This window comes from Pelophylax lessonae (assembly GCF_965119305.1).
Source record: "Pelophylax lessonae genome assembly, chromosome: 3".
In the NCBI taxonomy this organism is placed as follows: Eukaryota; Metazoa; Chordata; class Amphibia; order Anura; family Ranidae; genus Pelophylax; species Pelophylax lessonae.
This window is the reverse complement of record NC_138770.1, coordinates 602,757,430-602,784,315: the sequence shown is the minus strand read 5'-3', so window position 1 is coordinate 602,784,315 and position 26,886 is coordinate 602,757,430. Positions and strand designations below refer to the sequence as shown.

Sequence of the window (26,886 nt, the reverse complement as noted above, 5' to 3'; positions counted from 1 at the left end):
CTGTTTCATTGGGCAACTATGTGGCAAATGAGGTTTAATGTTGATAAATGTAAAGTTATGCATTGGGGGCTAAGAATATGCATGCATCATACATATTAGGGGGAGAAGAACTGGGGAAATCCATAGCGGAGAAGGATCTAGGTGTTCTGGTAGATCATAAGCTTAATAGCATGCAATGCCAAGCTGTGGTTTCTAAAGCCAGCAAAGTCCTTTCTTGTATTAACAATGGCATTGACCCCAGAGAGAGAGATATAATTTTGCCCCTGTACAAATTATTAGTAAGACCTCATCTGGAATATGCAGTTCAGTTTTGGGCACCAATTCTCAAAAAAGAGATCAGGGAACTGGAGAAAGTGCAGAGAAGGGCAACCAAACTGAAAAGAGGCATGGAGGAGCTCAGCTATGAGGAAAGATTAGAGGTACTGAATTTATTCTCTCAAGAAGAGAAGATTAAGGGCAGATATGATCAACATGTATAATACATAAGCGGTCCATATAGTGAACTTAGTGTTAGGTTATTCACTTTAAGGTCATCACAGAGGACAAGGGGGCACTCTTTATGTCTAGAGGAAAAGAGATTTGGTCTCCAAATACGGAAAGGTTTCTTCACAGTAAGAGCTGTGAAAATGTGGAATAGACTCTGGCTAGCTCACTAGATTGCTTGAAAAAGGCCTGGACTCTTTCCTAGGTGTACATAATAATAAATAAAACTGGGTACGGTACCAAGATTTATAGGTAAAGTTGATCCAGGTAATATCTGACTGCCTCTCGGGGGATCAAGAAGGAATTTTTTCCCCTGGTGTAGCAAATTGGGTCATGCTTTGCTGACAGACAAATTACCTCAGTCGGCAGGCGTTGGATCAAGGGGAGTGGTACCTTTATCTAGAGGCATTTCATCAGTTGTGTCTCCAGTGGGGCATTCCCAAGGTGGATCTGTTGGCATCCCGGCTTAATAGAAAAGGTGCAGAGGTTTGTGGCTCGGTCACGGGATCCTCTGGTGCACGCCACAGACCCACTGTGGGATCAGTATCATTTGATTTACGCCTTTCCTCCTCTCAAGCTTCTGCCAAGGCTTCTACGCAGAATTGAGGCAGAAGGGATTCTGGTCATCTTAGTGGCCCTGGATTGGCCTCATCGGACTTAGTACACCGATTTGGTGCAGCTGGTCACCGATGTTCCTCGGAAGCTTCCTCTCAGGGAGGATTTGCTGTCCCAAGGACCAATCTTCCATCCTGCTTTACAATTGCTGGCTATGACGGCTTGGCTGTTAAACGCCAGGTGCTGATGGATAGAGGTTTGCCTGAGTCGGTGATTCCAACACTGTTGAAAGCTAGGAAATCTACTTCTAGGAAGATTGACCATCGTACATGGAAGACGTACATTGCGTGGTGTGAGTCTCTTGGGGTTCATCCTCGTTCTTTTTCGGTGGCTCGGATCTTGACCTTCCTTCAACAGTTGAACAGAAACTGGCCTTGAGTACTATCAAGGGCTAGGTGTCGGCCTTAGCGGTCTTCTTTCAGCGGTCCTTGGCCACAAACTCCCTGGTACATACTTTTCCTCAGGGAGTTCGGCACTTGGCTCCTCCAGTGAGGTCTCCATTACTGATTTGGGACCTAAATTTGGTGCTCTCAGTCCTCCAGAAGCCCCCCTTTGAGAATCTTCGGGAGATTCCTGTGGGTAGGATGTCCCAGAAGGTGTAAAAAGGTGGATGGATTTCTGCGCTACTAAGTGAAAGGTGATGTGATATTATCTAATTGAAATAAATAAGGGGAAGCTGCATGCATGGACCCATAGAAAAAACAAAAAATTGCTGTATATAAATATGTATGGCTTAACCCATTTTGTAGTGTAAATAAATAGTAACAAATAAAGTCAACATGTGATACTCAAACAAATAAATAAAATTAATGAATAAATAATATTAAATATAAGTCCCTATAAGTCCACTTGGACATTGAATGTGCAAAATAAATCCAATGTGAATGGAATGTTGATAAGAAGAACCACAAGTCTCATCATATGAATGCCATTCCGTTACTGGAGGGAAACACTCAAGGGTAAAGCCCCGTACACGAGTCCTGACCTCACCCCGATAGAACACCTTTGGGATGCATTTGAGCAGAGACTGTGAGCCAGGCCTTCTCATCCAACATCAGTGCCTGACCTCACAAATGCGCTTCTGGCAGAATGGTCAAAAATTCCCATAGACACACTCCTAAACCTTGTGGACAGCCTTCCCAGAAGTGTTGAAACTGTTATAGCTGCAAAGGGTGGGCCAACTCAATACTGAACCCTACGGACTAAGACTGGGATGCCATTAAAGTTCATGTCCGTGTAAAGGCAGGTGTCCCAATACTTTTTGGTAATATAGTGTATGTTTGGGTATTTATCAATCTATCCTTTGTTTCCTTTGAAAGATTCCCCCTTTTCTTTCCCAGTAAAAGTTTTCTACTATTTTATTGCCTTTGCTGCCACCTAGTGGCTAACTAGAAAACATTGACTGTAATGCACTAAAATATAGAACACATTGCTTCAGTAGCTTTCATGTATTTGTTCCATTGCTTGAAAGAGACATTGTTCTTCTGATGAGTGAAATGATGTCAAAATGTTTACATAAATGACACCCAGCTAGTGGCCATAATAGAGGCCAACAAAACACATTTGGAGCCGATAACACCTCTGTCCTATTACATCGCTATGCTAAATTTTAAAACAAAAAAACAAAAACTGTGCACTTCTAACATTTTCAATGAGAAAGGCACTCTGAAAGATTGAGCTCAACTCCGGGTAGAAGTGTTAAAATAAATCGAATATGAAATTTATTTCAGCTCTGCATTTATTGTTTCAATGAAATCAGCTTTACTACCTGAATTTGACTTGGTATCATCTTTCTGCAGTGGCTGGTGCTCCATGGGCCAGGCAGACGGATCGCACCATACACACCCCCCTGGACCACACCAGGCCGCACACCATACACACACACACACACACACCCCCCCCCCCCCCCCCGGACCACAGCACGGCAGGACCATGGCAGGGCAGGACAGGACCCGGCTCACTCACCCTGGCTGGACATCTGCAGCAGTCGGCAGCTTCGGCTTCTTTCCCCTGTCTTCTGTGTCTCCTCCATGCTCAATGGCATGGCTTCTTCTTTCGGCCAGTCGGGAAACAGGTCTCAGAACCCAGTTCCTGATTGGCCAGGAGGAGGATCCGTGTGACAATAGCAAACTTTTATTTGCTATTGTCACGCAACTGAGTGGGCTCAGGGCGCAGTGCTCTGCACCCAGAGCCCACCCTTTTTTTTAGCCTATTAGAGCCTCTGGCTGTAATCACATGGTTAAGAAAAAAAAAAGCCCCATTGGACTCCATGCGTCCGACGCCCCGCATGTAGATTAGGGGGCCAGTAGTATCGATAGGAGGGCCAGCCACCACTGAGTCCCTGTACAGCAGAGCTCAGACTGATTGAGGGAGAAGTAGCATGCTCATAGCAGGAGAGTTTGTTACAGAGAAATTATATTTTTAGTGTGCTGCTTCTCCTTTCAGTACCCAGTCACAGCCTGGGAAAGGGAATAACCTATAAGTGGTAATAGACTGCAGGAGAGATATGTCAGGTTTCCCGCCACACAGGACTGTGTTGTATAGAAAAGCTGTGTAAATTGCAGGACTGGATGGACAGAAATATAAAAATGTCAGCAGTCCTTAGTTCCTGTGTGGGGTTTTTGACTTGATAACGACACAGCACTCAACTTCTTGAGTCTGGACATTGTTTCCAGGCCTCATACTAACAGCACTCACCAGGCTGCCACCTGGCAACCAATAATCACCTCCTGAACAGTCGGTTAACCACTTGCCGTCTGCTCACTAGAGCTCTACTGCGGCAAAGTGGTTCGTTATCGTCTGGCGATCGTCTTCGATCGCCGCTGCTCTTCCCCGATCGTCGGGGAATCGAGTGTGGAGATCCGCCCGCTTGTGTAAACACAAGCGGGCGGATCTCCGAAGTGACAGGCAGGGTCAGATTGCAGGGATCAGCATAGCTATATATAGCATATTTATAGCACTGATTACTGTAGTAATGTCACTGGTACCCCCAAAAGTGTCAAAAATGTCAGTCAAGGGTCCGATCTGTCCGCCGCAATGTCGCAGTCCCTCAAAAAAAAAAAAAAGCAGATCGCCGCCATTACTCGTTAAAAAAAAAACACCAAAAATTACATAAATCTTTCCCTTAGTTAGTAAACGCAATAACTTTTGCGCAAACCAATCAAAATACGCTTATTGTGATTTTTTTTACCAAACATAGGTAGCAGAAAACAAATTGGCCAAAAATTTTAAAAATGTTGATTTTTACATTTTTTTGGGGGGAATTTCATATAAAAAAATTTGAAAAATATTGTTATTTTTTCAAAATGTATGCTCTTTTTTTGTTTATAGCGCAAAAAGTAAAAAATCGCACAGGTGATCAAATACCACCAAAAGAAAGCTCTGTTTGTGGGGAACAAAAGGACGTAAATTTTGTTTGAGTACGGCATTGCATGACCGCGCAATTGTCAGTTAAAGTCACACAGTGCCGAATCGCAAAAAGTGGCCCAGGCGTAAGACAGCAAAATCCTCCGGTGGTAAAGTGGTTAAGCTTGGTACACGCGGGAAGTTTTTTTTAGTTTAACCCAGCAGGGTGAAACAAAAAGTCACGGTAATAACACATCTGATGTTAGTGTGGAGATCTCCCCCCGCTGTGGTATTGTGCTCTGACAGCAAGACTGCCCTCTCCCCCTCCCGCCAGAACACACTGCTCAGCGCCCAGCCATTGGTTGCCATCGGTGATTGGATGCTGGTTTCCAGCATGCTTGTTGGACAGAAGGCGGTTGTGAGATCGGCTTCTGGCGAGCGAGGAGCTAAACACACGAGGCGAATGTCAGCTGTTTGGACCAGCCTTAAGCCCTCGTTCACATCAACGAGGCTTTAAAACCTGTAAGTTCATCTGAACTTGCACGATTTAAAAGCCGCAGACTTTGGGAGTGACTTGAAAAACATCTGTGTGGGTTCATGCAGAAATGTCTATTAATATCGTCCCTAAAGTAGTGCAGGAACTACTTTTGGAACTCGGTGCGGCACCACAAAGTTTGGGACTCTCCCATTGCTGGCAATAGGCTGCAATTTGACCTCTCAAATCACATGTCAATCACCCGATGTGAACAGGGGCTTAGGAACACTATTCTAATACTGGGTCAGGACTCTCTTTGCTGTCAAAACAGCCTTAATTCTTACGGGCCTGGATACCACAATCCAAAAAATGTTCCTTTGAGCCTCTTTCTAGTCCACTAAAAGAGCGTCTTCTTTCTTTATATGATTCCTCGACCAGAGGAAAGTCTTTTTCTACTCCCAGAAGGATCTGGTTACAGTGCTGCACAAATTGTTGGCGCTATATAAACCCTGTATAGTAATAAGATTCTAATCTCTGTATTAGTGGGCTTCTGAGTGACAGTGAGGTGAGCCGAAGACATCCTGATCTCTGCCCCAGCCAATCAGAGGAAACCTTGTATTCATCCACAGAATACAAAGCTTCCTGTGAATGGCTGAGCATCGATCAGCCCAATTCAATCTTGTCCCGGAATTGAGATGGGAAGTCCCCATCCCACTGCCAAAACACAGGGCTGTATAGTGTATGGGTACAGCTCGTCCAGCAAGCACACCTGTTGTGCAGTAAACTGGTGTTTGGGCCAAACAAACTATTTAAAGGAACATAAAACATGACATTAGGCTTTAAAGGATACCTATACCCAAGAACAAAAATGTAAATTGTTGCCACTTACCAGTCCTTCGATGTGGTGATTACAATTTCTGTGGACTGTACAGCAAGCACCTTGTGGGAATTAGCAGCCATTTTTTCAGGCTAAAAACATTTTTAGCAAGAACAGAAAATACCTGTTTGTCCTGCTAGAAATGCTGTATCCTTGTTACTGCACATTGATAATAAAGTTGACCTAGCATCAGATATACAATTTCATGCTAAATGCATACATGCCAAATTCCAGGTATTTATTACCCCTCACAGAGATCACAATTCTGCCCCTAAAATGCTTTTATCTGCTTTTCTCTCCAGAAGGATGCAGTCATCTTTGTTTAGGCATCATCCAGTGTCATCCTCTACTTTGCCCTCAGAGAGGACACCTTGAGATAAATACTGGCATACACTATATTACCAAAAGTATTGGGACGCCTGCCTTTAAACGCACATGAACTTTAATGGCCTCCCAGTCTTAGTACGTAGGGTTCAATATTGAGTTGGCCCACCTTTTGCAGCTTAAACAGCTTCAACTCTTCTGGGCACCTTAGTTCCAGTTAAGGGAACTCTTAAGGCGTCAGAATACCAAGACATTTTGGACAATTTTATGCTCCCAACTTTGTGGGAACAGTTTGCGGATTGCCCCTTCCTGTTCCAACATGACTGCGCCCCATCCAAGGTCCATAAAGACATGAATAAGTGAGTTTGGGGCGGAAGAACTTGATTGGCCTGCACCTCAACCCGATAGAACACCTTTGGGATGAATTCCAGCGGAGACTGCGAGCCAGGCCTTCTCATCCAACATCAGCGCCTGACCTCACAAATGTGCTTCTGGAAGAATGGTCAAATATACCCATAGACACACTCCTAAACCTTGTGAACAGCCTTCCCAGAAGAGGTAAAGGATAACTCCCACCCTAAAACTAAAATCCTTGCATCTATAGACCTCCATGATCTAACACTAACCTATTTAGCCCTGTAAAGAGGAAATCAGTATACATACCTTTTTCGAAGCCAATCCGACCCAGTATCCAGCGGCGGAAGCTCTGCAGAGGACATGGCTGACAACGGCTGTAAAATAAATGGGAAGTGAGGTCACCCATAGAATTACTATGAGGCTTCCGTTGTCGGCTGTGTCCTCTGCACCTGCCTCCACAGCAAAGCTGCGGCTGACAGCTCAGCGTGGAATCGGGTCGGATCAGCTTCAAGAAAGGTAAGTATACTGAATTCTTCTTTTCAGAGCTAGATAGGCTAGTTTTAGATCCAGGCGGTCTATGGATGCATGGATTATAGAGTTTAGGTCGGACTTCTTCTTAACCACTTTACCACTGGAGGATTTTGCTGTCTTACGTGCAGGCCACTTTTTACGATTCAGCGCTGTGCGAATTTAACTGACAATTGCGCGGTCGTGCGACGCCGTACCCAAACGAAATTTACATCCTTTTTTCCCCACAAACAGAGCTTTCTTTTGGTGGTGTTTGATCACCTGTGCGATTTTTACTTTTTGCGCTATAAACAAAAAAAGAGCGTTTATTTTGAAAAAATAACAATATTTTTAACATTTTTTAATATGAAATTCCCCCCCAAAAAATGTAAAAATCAACATTTTTAAAATTTTTGGCCAATTTGTTTTCTGCTACCTATGTTTGGTAAAAAAAAAATCACAATAAGCGTATTTTGATTGGTTTGCGCAAAAGTTATTGCGTTTACTAACTAAGGGAAAGATTTCTGTCATTTTTGGTGTTTTTTTTTTTTTTTTTAACGAGTAATGGCGGCGATCTGCGATTTTTTTTGCGGGACTGCGACATTGCGGCGGACAGATCGGACCCTTGACTGACATTTTTGACACTTTTGGGGGTACCAGTGACATTACTGCAGTAATCAGTGCTATATATATGCACTGTTACTGTAAAAATGACACTGGCAGGGAAGGGGTTAATTTTATTGGAGAGGGAGGTGTTAATGTATGCCTGGTGCTTACTGAGGTGTGTGGGGGGAGGTGACTGAGTGAGTCAGGGACAGATCGAATGTTCAGCTATGCTGAACACTGCAATCTGTCACTCCTTGTCAATTAGGAGATCCGCCCGCTCTGTTTACACAGGCGGGCGGATCTCCAAACTAGATTCCCCGATGATCGGGGAAGAGCAGCGGCGATCGCCGCCGCTCCTCCCCTGGCCCGACTCCCGCTGTGACTGAAAACAGCGGGAGCGCGCCTCCGGCGGCGCGCGAGTGCCGCCTACAGGGGGAGGAGTCCAGCGACGTAGTACTACATCGCTGGACGATAACGAACCACTTTGCCGCAGTACGGTCAACGTGACCGGTCGGCAAGTGGTTAAAAGCTCTTATAGCTGCAAAGGGTGGGCCAACCCAATATTGAACCCTACGGACTAATACTGGGATGCCATTAAAGTTGATGTGCATGGAAAGACAGGCATCCCAATACTTTTGGTAATATAGTTTATTTGCAACTCTTGATTATGTTCACAAATGTTTGTTACAAATCAGTCCCTGCTGCAACCTCTCACCTTGTGACTTGTTTCATTGTTACAATCTGATCAATAGGGGAAAGGAGACTGAGGAAATGCTGCTTCCTGCCTGAAGCAGACCAATGACATCATCTCAGCCTAGCCAAGGTCACTGACTGGAGATCAAGGGTGGCGTTTTACCAATAAAAGGTGAAATGTTTTTTAAAAATGATATTGTTGCTGCATACTGTGACACGTCAGAAATGTATTTTATGAAGACGTGTAAGGTTACTGAAAGATCTGCTTTAGGAATGTCCGAACCTGCGCTCTGCTGACACCTTCAGGAATACAATGTGCAAATAGGAAAAGTGACACCCTACTCCTGTCAAGGAAATTAGAATATTTTATTGCCAAAACGTTTACCATGTACACTGTATCTGTTATGCCAAAACATCATGCTTGTTAATCGTGATCAAGAAAACCAAGTTGTGTGACCTGTATCGGCAACTGCGACTCCATCTTTTCCCCCTTCCCTCCCACGTAATAATACGCCAAACATTCTCTTCCCACAATCCTTTGTAACACAGCGACCAACACAGCATGAAACATATCAAAAAAAGAAAATACATGGTGTCTGTTTTCTATTTTTTTTTTTTTTCATCTTTTAAATCATTTTTCATTTGTAACCCCTCCCCCCCTTTTTATAGTACTCCTTGTAAAAACCAAAAACAAAAATAAAAAATAAAATACCAGCATAGTGATTATAAATATTATATTAACAGATAAAATGACATCTCGATTGTAACAAACACAAAAGGAAGAAAAAAAAAATATTATTTTGCAAAGACTGCGCAAAGCACAATACGTGGATTTATACAACGCAAGGAGAGGGGGAGGAGGAAGGGGAGAAGTCGGGACACTTTGGTGAGGGGGAAACGGTGACAGAAAAATGTAAATAAATAAATAAATACAAAGAAAAGCGGATGTCTTAAAAATACAAATTGACCGACATGCAAAGGGGTGAAGGGAGGTGTTATTGTTTTTTTGTTTTTTTTTTTTAATTCCTGAAACTGACAAATAAAACAGCATGGCGGACACAAGTTTGTGAGGAGTTTGGAACGTTATAGGCACAGGGCTCGCCTGGCGCATAGGGATGCCAAGCAACTGGAACAAGAGTTTAATGAAGTCTGGAGATTAAAGAATAAGTGCACGCAGGATAAAAAAAAATAAAAACTTTTGCTGCTCACCTGCCATCGGCAAGAGCCTGCAGTCCTGAACTTACTATATTTTTTGCCTTTTTCTTTTATAGGTCAGGCGCTCTCTGATATCTCTCAGGAGATAAACGGGAAGAGGGAAGGGGGATGGGAAATAATGTTTACATAATTTCTTGGTATTTAGGCATCCCTGGTATACCTCCAGATGGATGTTACGGCTCATTCACACTAGCCCAGTTGGGCAACGTTGTCCAACACAGTCCCAATGCAGAGACAAGGATTATTTCCTTATGTCCTATTGCTTCAGTTTACAACAATGTTATGCGTTAATGTGCGTTTAATGAAAAAAAAATAAAAATAAATGTTGCATTTCCCTAATTGCCCGAACCACATCCAAAGAATGCAAGGCGATTTCCTTGGGAGGCTTGGGACAGAGTGAATGCAGCACAATGTCTTCATTCAATGGAAATCAGAAACCAATGGTTAAGAAGAATATGGAGCTGCGTCTGTCAATGAGCTTCAGAGAAAAGGATTTTACGGTAAGTCAAAAATCCATTTTTTTGCACAGCACATTCCAACACGCTATCGTCCATAGAGTTAAAATGTTAGTTTCCCTACAAATGAATTAACACTGTATAAACCTCCCCTCTACCTGGCCCCCACTGTACTTACCTCCTGGGGATGCTGAGCTGTCAGTGCCCATGTAGTCAGTCCAGGGATTTGAAATGCCCGCTCCTCTCACTCTTCTCTGTGCAGCACTTCCAGGAGCAATCGGAGCAATTCACTGCAACGTAGCTAATCCACTCAGAATCGCTCAGATCTGTCCTGGAAGTGCCGCACAGAGAAGGGTAAGAAAAGCAGGGATTTCAAATCACTGGACCGCTAGACTGGCTCTGTGGGCACTGACAGCTTATCTTTCTCAGAGGTGGGTACAGCGGGGGGACCTGGGGGTGGGAAGGGGGTACAGTGTTCACCTTTTACATGTTTTCTGTAAAGGTGAACACTGGCGGTCAGTCTCTTTGGCTTTGATACATGGAAAGTGAGGAAGAGGCCTCCGCAGACCTGGGAGTGGCGGCTTTCTTTTCAGGTTCTGATACTAAAAAAAATAAAAGCTTGAAGTGTATGTAAAATCAAACATATATCTACAGGGAGTGTAGTTTCTATGTTCAGGATTAAAAATAAAACATTCTTTTATTATCAGGTACATCTTAAATATAGCCAGTGGGTGTATTTTGAGGATTGAAATAAATATGTGGTGGTTTAGCGCCCATTCAGACTGGCGCGACACGACTTGCTGGGGCGACCTGTGAAGTCGCGGTGCACAGCGACTTGCAGGGACTTCATATAATTGAAGTCAATGCAAGTCGCCTCCAGGTCGCCCCAAAGTAGTACAGGACCCCTTTTCTAAGTCGGAGCGACTTGTGTCGCTCCTATTAGAACGGGCCCTTACAATTCAATGGCGGGCGACCGACCGCGACTTGTCAGGCGACCAAGTCGCCTGACAAGTCGCGCTAGTGTGAATGGAGTCTAAGGACTTTGCCTATTTATTATAAACATGTATTAACAAGGATGGTACAAATTTTCTGCACTTTTTTTTTTTTTTTACTGCAAAGAGTAATTGGCTGTTAATTTATATTACACAGCTGAATGGCTCAGAGTAAGGCACCCCCTATCTCCAATTCCTGCCTGTCTCTGGTCTAGAGCATCAATTAGAGAGAGAGAGAACTGCTGGGCTTTCCTATCAGAAAGCCCACAATGGTCTGTGAAAACACAGGGGGTGATTTACTAAAACTGGCACATACAGAATCTGGTTCAGCTTTGCATAGTAACCAATCATCTTCTAAATTCTATTGTCAAAGCTTAAAGCGTTTGTTACCTTAACCACTTGCCAACTGCTCACAGTAATCCTACTGTGGCAGTGCGGCTCCCCTGGGTCCAGCGATGTAGACCTACTAAAGTGTGAGAAGATACACCTGTTTATGTAAACAAAGCAGGCGGATCTTCTCAGTGACAGACAGGGAGAGATCAAAGGATTCAGCATAGCTGAACCTGCGATCTCTGTCTGTCACAGAACCCCCCCACGTCAGTAAGCATGAGGCATACATTTTAACCCTTTGATCACCCATAGGGTTAACCCCTTCCCTGCCAGTGTCATTATTACAGTAACAGTGCATATTTATAGCACTGATTACTGTAGTAATGTTACTGGTCCCCCCAAAAGTATCAAAAATGTCAGTTAGGGGTCCGATCTGTCTGCTGCAATGTTGCAGTTCCGCAAAAAAAAATCACAGATCGCCGCCATTACTAGTAAAAAAAAAAAAAAGAAAAAACTTTCCCGTAGTTAGTAAACGCGATAACTTTTGCGCAAACCAATCAAAATACGCTTATTGGGATTTTTTTTACCAAAAATATGTAGCAGAAAACAAATTGGCCTAAAATGTTAAAAAATTTTGATTTTTACATTTTTTTTTTTTTGCGAATGTTATATATCAGAATGTGAAAAATATTGTTTTTTTTTTTTTCAAAATTGTCGCTTTTCTTTGTTGATAGCGCAAAAGATTAAAATTGCACAGGTGATCAAATACCACCAAAAGAAAGCTCTATTTGTGGGAAAAAAAGAACGTAAATTTTGTTTGGATACAGCGTGGCAAGATTACGCAATTGTCCGTTAAAGTAACGCAGTCCCGAATCGCAAAATAGGGCCTGGTCAGGAAGGGGGTCAAATCTTCCAGTCTTAAAGTGGTTAAAAAAATTTTTAAATGGACCCTCTTACTTTGTAGTCACCCCTGAAGTTTGACTGAAATGCAGCTTTGAAATTATTTCCAAGCTGCATTCAGTGTGAACGAGGGCTAAAATCTGGAAGCTGATTCGTTTCAGATTTTGCACTCTCCAGCTTTAGTAAACCCCCTCACTGTGACTCCACGTAGAACTATAGACAGACTGTCAGCTAGGTGATTTGAGATAGTGTCAGGTATATCTAAAGGGATGCCAAGGATGTTTTTTTTGGATCTGAACTAGCAGACCACGGGGTTCCCATAACAGTTCTGAAGGGACAACAGGGGGGGAAGGGAAAATTAAAAAAGGTTATATTTGCTTGCTTTGCCCCAATACAATAAATTAGCATTTTTTTGTGTGTGCACTTATTCTTTAAACAAACTTCGCAATATTGTAGCATTGCTTGTGTGTCTGTAGTGTTACTGGAAACCGTGAAAAGGGTACACAACACACTGTGAGATTTCTTATATTTCAACTCCATATCTTATTCAATGGATTGTGCCATTCTGGACAACTGCTTTAGGCATTAAAAGAAAAACATTCTATAGTTACAACCAAGCAAGGGGTTTAAAAGGTAAGTCCAACCAAAAAAACAATTGTTTTCAGCAGACACTGGTGGAACGAATAAACCACTGCCACATATTTTATCTAAGGCAGTCTCATTCCTTTTGCTGCATTCCCTGCAATGTGAAAACTTGCAGAAGATCCAGCCACAGGTGAGCAGAGATCTCACACATTACATCTCTGGTCAAAAGATGGATTAAGGCAGAATGGGGTCCTTGGCAAAGTAGCAACTTTGTTCCCCCCATGCCTAGGGCTGACATTTTTAAGGATTGCAACAGACAGAGAAGTTGCCCCATCTGCATTGTCTGTACTGGCATGGCCCCAGCAGACTTCAGCTGTCCACAAGCACATCCTCCCTTGTGCAATGACTGGCAGGTACATAGCTTTGACCAATTGGACTACAACCATGTTTACTGCAGGAGCATGAAGAATGTAGCCGGAACCCTGGACATCCACCGGGCCTCCAGACAGCTAACTTGGTTGCCTTGTGGGAGATCCTGCTCTTTTTCAGAGATATAAGCAGCAAGGGGATAATTTATTGTCTGCAGTCACCAAAAACAGCAATATATATCAGCTGGACTTTGCCTTCATTTGTAAACACTTTCATTTTCTCTCCAGTAGAAGTCACAGTTTCCACTGATGTGCAGGACACCCAGCCGCTGACCAATTTCAAATGCAACCTGAACTGCCATCTCCAGTTTAGACATCAGTACTGCACCTAATTAGAATCTTAGTGGAATATTATTACCCGCTGCCAAATAACACTGCATTATTCGCTCCTTGATCACATACAATGGACTTGTACAATCTTTCATCTGACAGGAAATAATTAAAAGTGATCATCAGGGGATACAGTTCCTTGTATGACTTGCTGATCTGACAGCCAGCAAAGTTGTACAGATAAAAGGGACCGAAAAAAAAAAAAAAAAAACGAGGGTGATCTGAAAGGTTCTATTAGTACAGCACTGAAAAAGTTAATTTCCTGAGAAATGTAAAGTTCATGTGGAACTGCAGCCACCTTTACAAACAGGTATCTTTCTCCATACTGGGCTCAGTCCCATGTCATAATGAGAGGAGACTACTTGTTCTATCCTCCAAGAGGACCTGTCAGCTTGTTTTAAATGACCTGCTTATAGAGCAGGGATAGCGAGGTGCTATTAAGGTAAACTGGTCAGTACCCAGACTGTACACTAAATGGTGCCTTTAAATCTATTATTTTGTAGACTGAGATCCCCAAAGCCTCTTCTGTGTGCCCTTCGGAGTTTAATTCCGCTTTCAAAAGACAATCTAGTCTCAGCGCTCACCCTATTGGGAATGGTATTTCTAGCGACGCTGCTCTCCTTGAGTGGGGAAACTCCAAATCACTCAGAGGAAGGGAGCTTGTTTACCGAAACGTGTCAGTTTTTCTACCACAGAGATGTGTCATCTCGGATACTGGAGTTGTATAGGACATGCGTTTTATCTTTCCATGTTTGTGTATGCTTTTGACCTTTTTTAAATAAAATTTAATTGGTGTCTTAGGTAATGTACTAGGCGTTTGCATCCTCCTTCTTCCTGTTTCTAATTCCACTTTGTTTCAAGAGTCTCTACAATTTTACTTCAGAACTCAACTCCAGTCATTAATAAAGCCTACTCTCCAATGAAAGGACTTCTGTGGTCAAAATGAGTGCTATCATTGAACAGGAAGATGACAGGTGGGCAGGGCTTACACCAATCCTAAATTACAAAGTAAAATCAAGATCAGGGGGGCACACAGAACACCTAAAAATGGGGTCTGCTCTCAGGAAGGACTTTTGAAAGTTTTAAATGGCTTTCAGGTTGACTTTAAAGGAGCATTATCCACTTTTATTTTTGTGGATGACCACCTCCTGCTAGGCAAAGCATGAAAAAGCTGGAGGATTTCTCAGACCACCAGGGTGATCCCTTGTGGCTAACCTTAGCTGGCAGCATCATCCATTGTACTAGCTGAAAGTGTGTACTCCCTTTACTGCGGACACGAATGTGGACGTGGATAATACAGCGTGGATGACTATAAATGACCTATGAGCGACTGTGCAAGTCAAACCTTAAAAAACAAAAAGTGTGATTGTATGTTAAGTGATGAGTTAAGCTGGTTTATCCAATAGCAATCATGAATGCAAACAATCCGTCATTAAAATTACAGAATCTCTTTTTTCTTTTAAATATGCTCTACTCTCAGAGGAATACATCATCCTTATATATACATATGCGATGTACTATTTTAGATTAAACTCTTTCATAGTAAAATACGTTACTGATGACGCAAGGTGGAGGAGGGGAGTGAACGGACAGCGCGGGGGGTAACATTCAATGTCTGGTAACGCACCTGACGTGAGGTCCCCCGAGAGAGAGGTGACACAGTGCTGATTCCTCAAGTCTGAGGGCTGCTACCAGGGCGGCACTGGATCTCCCCCCACCTCCCATCCCACAATTCCCCACCGTTCTCCCCCAAAATGGTTGTTTCCTGTGTGCACCATTTTTGAGCTTGTTGCTGCCTTTCCTTGTGGCTAATGGATTTTATGGCGACAAAGCCACATTGTAAACTGTGTGAAAAGCAACCAATTCTACTAGCTAGAAGGTTCGTTGCACAACAAGCTGCCTCCTTACGAGTCCCAGGCATCACGGTGCTACGTTGTTGGGCTGTGTAAGATATCAGGGGCCCCTCCGCGCCAGTCCCGGACAAGCTGGATTTTAGGCGCCTCTTTTTAAGCAGCGGTGAGGGGCGTGAAGTTCATGCGTCCCAGCTGACATGGTCCGAACTCTCTAAGGAACTGCTCTTGGTCTTGTGAGGGGACACTGGGCTCGGTGGGCTGCTGAGGTTGGAGCTGTTGGAGGCCGTCGAATGTCTTGGTGAGTCCGAGTCCTGGTGACCGACAAGAAATTAAGAGGTTAAAAAGCAACTTTAGACAATAAACCCCAATCAGAATATTTCTAATGCTATCCTACAAGCAAGTATAAGGATTAAGGTTATGGTCAGAAAAGACTAAAGGAATCAAAAATTCCTCCAACAGCATTAGCGCATAGTGCAGTAAAGCCTTCTTAGAACAGAAGCTATTCATAGGTCTCATTCCTTCACATATTACAAAACGAAGAGGATTATTGCTCATTTCAGAACAGTCGGCAGAGTCATGCAAATCATTCCTTTAAATCCCAAACTGGCAAATGCTCATCCAGAACTATTGGTGTACTGTATAGTGCAGATACAGCCAAATATTACAGTGGTTGGAATACATGGCTCTTTTATAATAGGCTATATTTGCATGATATACCAGTAGATCTAAATGTGAATTTGGCTATTGAGGCATTAAATAAATAGTGTGCATGGTTCCTCCCACTGTCCTAAATGAGGAATTATTTCTCTTATTTGTGGGTTATATGTGAAGGATTTAGATGTGTGAATACTTTCTGTTCCAAGAAAACTCTACTGTACTAATGCTATCCAAGATACTCTGTGCTGACATCAAAAAGTCCACCCAAATTACTTTCAACTTTCAGACATATTTTGAATTGCTAGATTGAGCAAGTCTTTCAGAGGGCCTGTAAGTGATCATGCAGCTTGCAGTTACAGTGAAACATTCATTTTAATGTGATCAGGTAATATGTTGCCTGTAGTATCACCAGCTCAGGATTAGATATTCCCCAAATTCCAGGTTTCTGCTATCAGAGTTCTACACACCAGGAAGAGTAGATGTACTCGGGTCTCTGCTACTAGAAGGTTCTATACTGCCAGGAGGATCGAGTGCGAAAATAAAAACACCCAAGAGCCGCTGAGACTCTGATATAAGTTTATACAAAGTGGTGAGAGGACAAAAGCATTTGAAGAGCCCATGGACACAAGTTAGGCTGCTCACAACAGACAAAGCTACCCTCCAAAAACCTACATACATGGAAGGAGCACCAGGCCAAAAAATAAAACAAGAGTCCAATTTAATTTACTGATATTGTGCTAAAAGACAGCAAATGTGTTTTGGGGGTCAAAGGAGCTCCCACTTCAACAATATAATGTAAAAATAAATGTGACTGATAAAATCATGTGTATGTTATGCATGATGTTTTATGATTGTTTAGGATTTTATTAGTCACAATTATATTTAGATTACATTATGTTTTGTTGCAGCCCGGATAGAGGGATAGTTTATTTGACCCCTGAAACATGTTGGTTGTCTTTTAGCACAATACCAATAAATACATTTTGATCTGGCACTCCTTCCATGTGTGCACATTTTTTCAGGAGAATCGAGTGTACTCAGGTCACCACTAACAGTGGGTTCTACCTATGTATCATTTATGTCCTGACCTGTACCATGTCAGCTTGTTGTTGTTTCTTGTTCTTGGTATGTTTTATACCCTTGTGTAATCCTTTTTTACTCAATAAATCCTGCTTAATAAAAAAAAAACAAAACCAAACAGTGGGTTCTACAACAACAAAGGTTTCTACACCATCAGGAAGACCAGGTAGACTTAGGTCGGTACTACTCGAGGATTATACACTGCAGAGTGTACTCTGGTTTCTGCTATCAAAAGGTTCCACGCGACCAGGAGGAATGAATGTACTGAGGGTTACCGCGAACAGAGGGTTCTGCAACACCAAAGGGTTCTACACCATCAGGAAGACCAGGTATATTCTGGTCTATGCTACTAGAGGGTTCTACACTGCTGGGAGGACCACGTGTAATCAGGTCTCTTCTACTAGTGGGTTCTACACTGCCAGGAGGACTAAGTGTGATCACCTCTCTACTACTAGAGGGTAGTACACTGCCCAGAGGATCAGGTATATTGAAGTTATTGCTAACAAATGGTTCTACAACACCAGGAGGACCGGCTGTACTTCGGTTTCCACCACCAGAGCTTTCTACACTGCCAGGAAGACCAGGTATACTCAGTTTTCATTACCGGAGAGTTCCATACCACCAGGTGGAACAGGTGTACTCAAGCAACACTAGAATTAAAAAGAGAAGTTCTGGGCCAGCCAGGCTGTGTGCACTCAACAGAGTCCCATGCCAAATTGTCACGTGTAATTCTAACATACAGATGATGAAGTGCAGGCAAGCCATAAAGTATATCTAAAGCCAAAACCCCTGTCTAGTTCTTCTGCTGCCTCTGTACCATTTACTAGATTTTCCATTGCTGTCTGTTCTTCAGATACATAAAGAGGAAATCTCTACAAAGTGTAAAATATCCTCTATGAAACTGTCACTGGAACAGACGTCACCACTGAGAGATTCCCTCCCAATCCCATACTGGTAGTAACTGTAGAATTTAGCGTTTCTGTAATTTAATGTCCTAGCGACAACAGTCACCAGGACAAACAGCAGACAAATGTTCCCAGTGGGACGTAGTAATAAAAACCTGATAGGGGTTTAATATTTCCTCACTCTATCCAAAATTACTAGGTAATTATTGGCTTTAGATACCCTTTAAATTGAAGTAGGGTGAATTTACGAAGATGTGTTCTGTGAGAGGCAGCACACAGTGTGTGAAAAGTGCAGTTAAAGGATAATAAATATGCTAGCAGTTTATTTTCAGAATTACCCCCTCTAATGGTCAAATGTAGCTCTGCACCAGTTTAAAATGTACTTCTGCCCAAGTCAAAGTTTGTTGCCTGTTTCAAGTAAACAAGAAAAAATATCACAGAAGTAACAAGAAAACATGTTTATGTAGCAGCAGCATCCTGTAAAAGTAGAGGATGGTCAGAATGGATAGCACATTCCCCACTGTGCACTGTGGTTCCTCCCACTGACCCCTTCATTACTAATATCACCTGTAGTGACATAGAAGTCTACTCAATTTTAAGTTAATCTAAATTCTGTTATCCACTGCAAGCAGATTTCAGACAGCTCCTCACATGTTCAGTAGGAGGGTGTTTCCTGAAGCAGGTTAAGTATAAAATTACCCTGTCTCTGCTCCTTTTACAAACAGTCAAATTCAAGCTTTCATTGTCAGCTTAGATTTTATCTCTGGCTAAGAAAATCTTCATAGTACTGTCCCATCAGACTTTCTGTAAACCACGAGGAATTTGCAGTGGGTATGTTTGAGAACTCCTCCCATTTTACAAATGGCTGAGCAAAAAAGTTCGCAGATCACTGAAAAAAGGCAATGGGGAAAACGGGGACACTACAACAACAAAGTAAGGATAAAATACTGAAGGGAGCTTGCATTTCAAGGCTTAAAGTACATGTTCACATAAAATACATTTAGTTCTGCCCTTCACTCTTGAAGGTCCATGTTCACCTCTTCTGACGGCTACAGCCTCCTATGGTGTCTGTAGCCCAGCCTGTGAAAATCAAATGCAAGGCTGCCCTGCCAGTATACTCACATAACTTGAACATGACGTACCTGTACTGCGAGAGCAAAGTTCAATTCAAATCTTTTGGGGGCAGTTAGTATACACACATGTACATCCCTGCACTAGATTTTCACTGCTGCAGCCATGGTAGGGTAGGGTGGAAGGGGCTATAGGGAGAGGGGTTTGGGTTTCATTTTTTTTTTTTAAACTTGTACTTTAAAGTTTTGGATAGGATGGAATGGAGTGAAAACCTCTGCTGCTGTGTGTGTGTGTGTATATATATATATATATATATATATCCATCCAAAGCTCACTGTAATTTTACCTTCTGATTATTGAAGCACATCTCGTTCTTATAAAAGATCCTTCAATGTTATTGAACCAGGTGCAATAATATTATGACATCTGTATGTAGTGACCTCTCAAATGAGTAATAAAAACATATGAAAAGTAGGTGTATTGTTAGCACTGTCCTGCACTGTCAAGAGAGATCCAAACTCAGAGAATATAGCATAACAACAGAAGTGCTGCCTCAAAGGAAAACATGTCTAGAATGTTTTTGACAATCTAGAAAGAGGAGGAATCCAAAACCCTGTGTTTAGGGTGGAACTAAAGGCAAAACGTATTTTTCCATTTTGGATAGCACAAGGGAGGGTTTTTCAATTTGTCATTTTTTTTCTTCGTGTACAATTGCAGAGACTTCCCTTCACTTCCTGCTCCATAGCCAAAACAGGAAATTAGAGAAGATCCCTCCAAATTGATTGGAGTCATTGGTTGTCATCAGAATTAATGTCCCCATTACCTCGTCTGGCGACAACTCAAAATTTTGGATTTTCTTTCACTTTTCCTCCTGGTGATCATGGTTAACAGGATAAATAGAGAGGGTAAATGTCCCTAATACAGACATAAACAGCAATAATACCCTGACAGATGTTCTAATCCCTCTCTCCTCTATACATAATTAAGAGTACTCAGTACCTCAGGCACAGTAAAAATGCATGTGTGTTTTTACCGCGATTTTGCTGCGTTTCAGATGCATTTGCTGTGCATTTCTGGTGCGTTTTTGGGTTGTCTCCACCTGTGAAAAATGGACGTGACTCAAAAAAATGGATTTTTGTAAAATCTTACCGTAAAATCCTTTTCTCTTAGCTCATTGACAGACGTAGTCCTCTGTGATTCAGCACCTTCGGGTTATGCTGCCCTCCACAGGAGCAGGACTAGACAGGAAATAAAATGCTCTGGCCACACCCTAGGGGCAGTTCCCGAGGGTATATCCTCTCTCTCTCTGCCACAGCAAATCAGTTATGTCACAAAGCAGTGTTTAGAGAATTTAACCCAACCCAACTCCAAAACAGAGGGGCGGGTACTACGTCTGTCAATGAGCTAAGAGAAAATGATTTTACGGTAAGATTTTACAAAAATCCATTTTTCTCTATCGCTCATTGACAGACGTAGTCCTCGGTGATTCAGCACATTCGGGACGTCCCAAAGCAGTACCACAAATGAGGGGTGGGAAAAATGGAAATTAAATCCAATCTAGAAGGCCCAACCGGTGCCAACTAGAAGTTTTACAATGCTCATCCTCAATGATGAGACTCAACAAAAAAAAATTTTCAACAGAAAAAATCCTCGAGGTAGACCTCCGGTCTCCTCAAATTGCGGCCTGCAAAACCTTGCGGCCAAATGAGGCATCCGCCGATGCCATCACATCAATTTTATAAAATTTTGTAAAGGTATGTACCGACGACCAGGTGGCCGCCTTACATACCTGGACTACTGACGCCTGATGGCGGAAGGCCCAGGAAGTACTGAGCGCTCGAGTGGAGTGCGCCCTAACAGGGAACGGAGGACTCCGACCCTTAATAGAATAAGCCTGTACCACCGTCTGTCTAATCCATTTGGCGATAGTCGCGGCAGATGCAGGCAACCCCTTTCTGGGGCCATCCGTGATCACAAAAAGTGAATCCGTCTCACGGAATAATTCCGTAGCCTTCAGGTATACCCTGATTGCCCGAACCACATCCAAGGAATGCAACGCATGTTCCCGATGATGATTGGGCTGAGGACACAAGGAAGGTAGTACAATATCTTCATTCAGATGAAAATCTGAAACCACCTTAGGAAGAAAGGATGGCTTAGGATGAAGTACTACCTTATCCCTATGAATCACTAAGTATGGGGACTGGCATGATAATGCAGCCAGTTCTGACACCCTGCGAGCAGAAGTGATAGCCACCAAGAAGGCCACCTTCTGGGATAAAGTAAGCAAGGGAATCTCCCTGATGTTTTCAAAGGGAGGTTTCTGTAGAACCGACAAAACCAAATTAAGATCCCAGGGCGGTAAGGGCGCGCGGACTGGTGGAGCCAGGTGCCGCACCCCCTGGATGAAATTCCGCACCAAGGACTTGGTAGCTAAAGGTTTCTGAAAGAAGATTGCTAATGCTGAAACTTGACCCTTAATGGTGCTCAAGGCTAGTTTCTGCTCAACCCCTTTTTGCAAAAAGGCCAATATTCGAGTACGTGGAGGAAATCCTAAAGATTCGCACCACGCAATATAAGTCTTCCATGTGTGATAATAGACCTTGCTGGAAGTCGCTTTCCTTGCTTTAATAAGGGTAGGAATGACTGAAGCTGACAACCCTCTGTCCTTCAGTACTTGGGTCTCAATGGCCAGGCCATTAAAACCAGCGACTGTAAAGCACGATGGTAGATTGGTCCTTGAGACCGCAGACACTCCCTGAGACGAAGTTCCCACGGAACGTCTGCAACTAGCATGTCCAAGTCGGCCAGGCCGGCTTGACGAGGCCAGCCTAGAATTTCTAGGACCACTGGCGCTGACTGGATCTGAACCAGGCGTCCCTAGAGCTATCTGGCCCCGACCATCCGAGAAAGTCTGGTCGTTTTCTGTTCCCACACATTTATCAGACACCTGATTCCTATCAGGAACGGTGATCTTTCCTGGTTGAACCTCAGGGACCGAAGTCACCTGGCTAGAGGCTTCTTGGTCTGTCTGGTCAACCAGATCCGATTCCTGTGGGGAATTGAGACTAATCTTTGGAAAAGGTAAAGGAAAAGATCTGTTCAGGGAACGGTGACTACCGCTCCCTGTAGTACTTAAAAGTTGGAAGGGAAGAATCGCACCGGTAGCAGTAGTCGATGCTCGATCTAATGTCCTGAATACCGGTGAAAACGTCCCCCCACCCTCAAACCGGGGGCGCACCTTCAGGCTGTGTAATCCTTTGCTTCGGGTTTGGCTGAGTCAGTCCTCTGTTTGTCCGACCAGCCCTTCTTGAACCCCCCTGGAGGAGCCTTGCCTTTTCCGCTAGTTCCAGCCGGGCGTACGAACCCTTTATGGGCAGTAAAGAAAGGTCCTCGCTTGTTACGAGGTCCCTTAGTTTCAGCCGCCTGTGGCAAGAAAGTGCTCTTGCCTCCAGTGGCATCCTTAATGATCTCATCTAGGGTGACCCCAAATAAGCGATTCCCCTGAAAGGGGAGATTCGTTAAGGTCTTTTTGGAACCTAGGTCCGCTGACCAGCACTTCAACCACAGCACACGTCTGAGGATTACCGCTGACATAGATGCATGCCCCAATAGAGGGGTAGCATCCAAGGCTGCATCACAGATAAACTGTAGTCCTTGTATGATCTGTTCCTTTAATTTAGATGTTCCCTGGGGGATATCTTTCCCCTTCAGGTCATGGCGCACCAATCTCGCCCATTCCGTAAGTGTCTGGGAAACTAGACCAATGACAATTACTGGTCTAAATGCTGACCCTATTAGGGAAAAAATAGTGCGGGACTCCGCTTCCACCTTCCGATCCACCGGATCCTTAAAGGACGAAGTGTCCTCTACTGGAATAACCGTGGCTTTATTCAGCCTGGAAATAGGTGGGTCCACCACTGGTGGTACCGTCCATTTCTTAATGAGGGATTCCTCAAACGGATAGCGTCTAGCAATGCGTTTGGAAATAGTAAAGGTACGCTTAGAATGCTCCCATTCTTCTTTAATTTTATTACCAAAACACTTGGGTACAGGAAAAACCTTCACCGTCTTGGTGGGTTTGTTAGTACCAAAGGGAATCTCTGTTTCAGTTGCCTCTGCCGGTGAAACCTCAAGTCTTAGTGTTTCCCGAACCGCCACAACTAGCGTGTCCACCAAAGCTTCTTCCCGAATTATGGCGGAAGTATTAACGTCCTCCTCACTGTCTGAGGGAACTTTACCTGAGACAACAGCCCTTGCAGAGGGACCTGCAGCTGCAATGACCATCTCAGACTCTGAGTCTGAAGTGTCCGATAATATAGGGGTAGGCGGGGGTCGCTTTCTTGACCCCCGTCCCTGACAGGCCGTCTCCACCCGAGCCACCAAAGACTCCAAAACTGCTGTAAATGCATCCATACTCTGTGCACCGGCGGGTCCCGTGGCCCCCTCGAGGGAAGCAGGTGGGGGTACTTGTGTGGCAGGGTCCATGATGATTCCAGTAACTACCCGGAAAATTCAATCCAAAATTAAAATAAAACTTTTTTTTTTTTTTTCCAGACCCCCAGCGCCACAAAAGCCCCTCAGTGTTACCTGCTAGGGATCCCTATCGAGAGAGAGAGAGAGAGATAGACCCCCAGGCTCACCACTTGATGCTCAGAGTTCACTGCAACAGGTTACAGCGCTGTCTCCACAAACAGGAAGTCTTTTGGCTGGCTGCCCGGGAAGAAAGGAGGCGGCTCCGCCCCTCTGCACGCCTTCCGGCGCCTCCCCTAGCTCCACGAGGTGTTTGAGTCACCTCAAACATGGCTGCCCCCATGCTGCAGACACGAGGCTACGCCAAAATGGCGGCCTCGCGCGATCTACGGCGGTCTGTTCCAGCATAGCGGCGTCCTGCAGAGTAACTAGGCATCGCAATCTCTTTTTCTCATGGAGATCAGCTTGACCGGCGGTACCGAACCCTGGCGGAACCGCGTGGCCGTCGGGAGACATGCTTCAGCTGGAGGAATGACCTGGCAAGCCGCATACATGTCCTGTGGCTTCTGACAGGTAGGATACTTCTATTCTCACAGTAAGATTTCATTGCTGCCACATATTACAATCATTTAAACATACTTTGTAATTAGATTGTCAGCTCCCAAACCAAGCCTGCTGGCTTTTTGTCCACACAAATCACATTCAATATAGGGGGATCTGTGCTATGTTATAGGATAGAGGGGAACCCATCCTTACCATTACAGAGAGGGGCCCGCGTTCACCACAAGACCCGTCAGGGGGAAAGGGGGAACATACTACTCACCATACCGGAACCAGGCGGGCGCCAACTCCTGACAGTACCCCTCTTCACCGAGGTAGAAGGGCTGTCGACCAATACGGACGCCGTGACTCATGGTCTTTGGCGTTTCAGCGAGACGTTTAACTCGCAGGGTCAGTCCCTTCAGTGGGACTATGTCGCGGCCGACCCAGCGCGGAGCTATGGCCTGCACGCGCTCGTAGGCTGAACTGGGGTGACCACCGGATCTCAACATCCAGCCCGTCGCCCAGTTCAGCTTTCTTGCTTGAAGATCTCACAGGAACACTGGAGAAAAAAAGTTGTCTAAAAAATCTTTTAAGAAAAAAATCCTGCCAGGACCGAAGATCCCAGCAAGGTATCTAGGTCCTTACTCCTGACTAGACAGAAAAAAACTGATTTGCTGTGGCAGAGAGAGAGAGGATATACCCTCGGGGACTGCCCCTAGGGTGTGGCCAGAGCATTTTATTTCCTGTCTAGTCCTGCTCCTGTGGAGGGCAGCATAACCCGAAGGTGCTGAATCACCGAGGACTACGTCTGTCAATGAGCGATAGAGAAACACAAAATTGTGGTGCGTTTTTTCCTGCGATTTCCATGGGAAGCTGCATTTTTGGTGCGGGTTTCAAACCTGCACCAAAGATGCAACATGTCGGACTTTTCAAACTCACTGCACCGGTAATGCTGTGGTGTGAAAAATTCTATAGGATTTAACCTGGGTTCACACATATATACAATGTCAGACATCGCATGTGATTCAGACCACATTGCTGTGCAGATTACATGCAAAGTCTGTGCAAATACGAATTCAGCCATACAGATTGTATGGCTGAACTCGCATTGGATTTGCATGAAAAAGGTGCAGGAACCTTACCCCCTGCACTGTAATCGGATCACCTGGGTGTTCACACCCATGAGATCCAATTCCTGTCCGAATTCACAGTTCGCACTGCAAACTGATCTGGGGGTGTCATTAACTTTGTATTGACACCCGCAGCAGTTCGTAAAGGGCAGTGTGAACTGCCTGTGGGGGAGATATGATGTGGGAAGCCGGACTAGAATTGCGCTGGTTCCCGCATCGCATATATGTGAACCCAGGCTCAAAGGGAATAATTTTTCTTGCAAGAAAAAAATGCAGGAATAAAATGTATCAGTGTGAAAGGGCCTTTAGTTGCACTTCAAGGTGGAGAAAAGTTATGTGCACACTTGTCTCTCACCTCTCTTTCATATTCCCGAGCTGGGGCGTCACTTCCTTGTTCAAGTCCTCCAGAAGATAGAGACCCATCGGACGGCGACGTCATAGGCTGCCGCTTCGCTCCGTAACTCCCTCCCGAGAATTCTCGCCGTAGCGCACTACCATTTTGCGATGACCCTGGAGGCAAAGGAAGACAATTCATTACAAAGTTGGTTCTGTTGGGGAATAAAGCACATTATTTAGTGTACATCAGCATGCATAGCAGCCAGAGGGTTACGTTTCGCAGAAACTCACAGAGCTGAATTGAAGTTTAGTAGTTGAGCTCCAACAACCCCTCATTAGATAAGTATTAATACAGACCAGAGTCTCCCTGCTTTGACTTATATTAGGTACCCCATTATAAAAAAAAAATGGTTCTGAGGGGTGAACCAAGTATACCCTGAAGGTCATTCAATCCAGAAGAGGAACAGCATATGGCCAGTGTGTGGGGAACAGCACCAGGTGAACACCACCACTCCTGCCACTGAAGTCCACATAATGCAGCTTGATGTGACAAAAATGCTGAACTGCTTCTGAATTCAGAGTTTACACTCTCATTTAGGTTGTGCCTGCCTACACTACATGGCTTTTAGGATGCTCACTGCAGATTCACAAGCCTGTATCTTGTCAGTCAGCACCTGGCCACACCTTTCCCCATTCTGTGCTTGCTGGATGGACAGCATCTGTTACTGAAACCTTCCACTGTGAACTTCAGTGCCGGGGAGGGAGAGCGTATAAGACAAGTTTTTTATTTTTTATTTTAGGAGGATTGTGCAATACATAGTAAGTGGGTTTTAGACTTGTTCAGACTGTCATACAGGAGCCTTAAACAAATGCTGGGCTGGTAAAAAAAATAAAGTAGAATTGGGCTTTGATTGTGTAGATATTGTAAAATCCAATGATATTGTGTACGGCCAGCTTTAGATTTGGAAAGATAATAATGACACTCAGAGTTTCAGGTCAATCCTTAACTAAAATTTTGAAGCCAAATTAAGCATTCTCCAAGTGCTAATAGATTGCCCCCCTCATTAGCTGCGGTGATAAGGAGAACATATTTTGCTGCGGTTGCCAGACATGGGAGTAAGTCACACATGTGCAAGTCACAAGAAAATCTCAAGTCTTAACCACATGCCTACTGGGCACTTATACCCCCTTCCTATTCAGGCCAATTTTTAGCTTTCAGCGCTGTCACGCTTTGAATGAAAATTGCGTGGTCATACTACACTGTACCCATATGAAATTTTTATCATTTTTTTCACACAAATAGAGCTTTCTTTTGGTGGTA

General features: G+C 44.0%; 1 protein-coding gene across 5 annotated transcripts in view; it reads right to left on the bottom strand.

Annotated features, from left to right (window-relative positions):
• Positions 1–14,688: 14,688 nt before the first annotated feature.
• Positions 14,689–26,886, bottom strand: part of CDC42BPA (CDC42 binding protein kinase alpha) — a 459,430-nt gene continuing 447,232 nt past the window's right edge. For all 5 annotated transcript variants that reach the window (XM_082251633.1, XM_082251634.1, XM_082251637.1 and 2 more), the window contains 2 exons: positions 25,585–25,739; positions 14,689–15,681 (listed from right to left, as the gene is read on the bottom strand). In XM_082251633.1, coding sequence (XP_082107759.1) covers positions 15,550–15,681; positions 25,585–25,739 — 287 coding nt within the window. In that variant the 3' untranslated portion in view covers positions 14,689–15,549. The remainder of the gene's footprint in view (positions 15,682–25,584; positions 25,740–26,886) is intronic.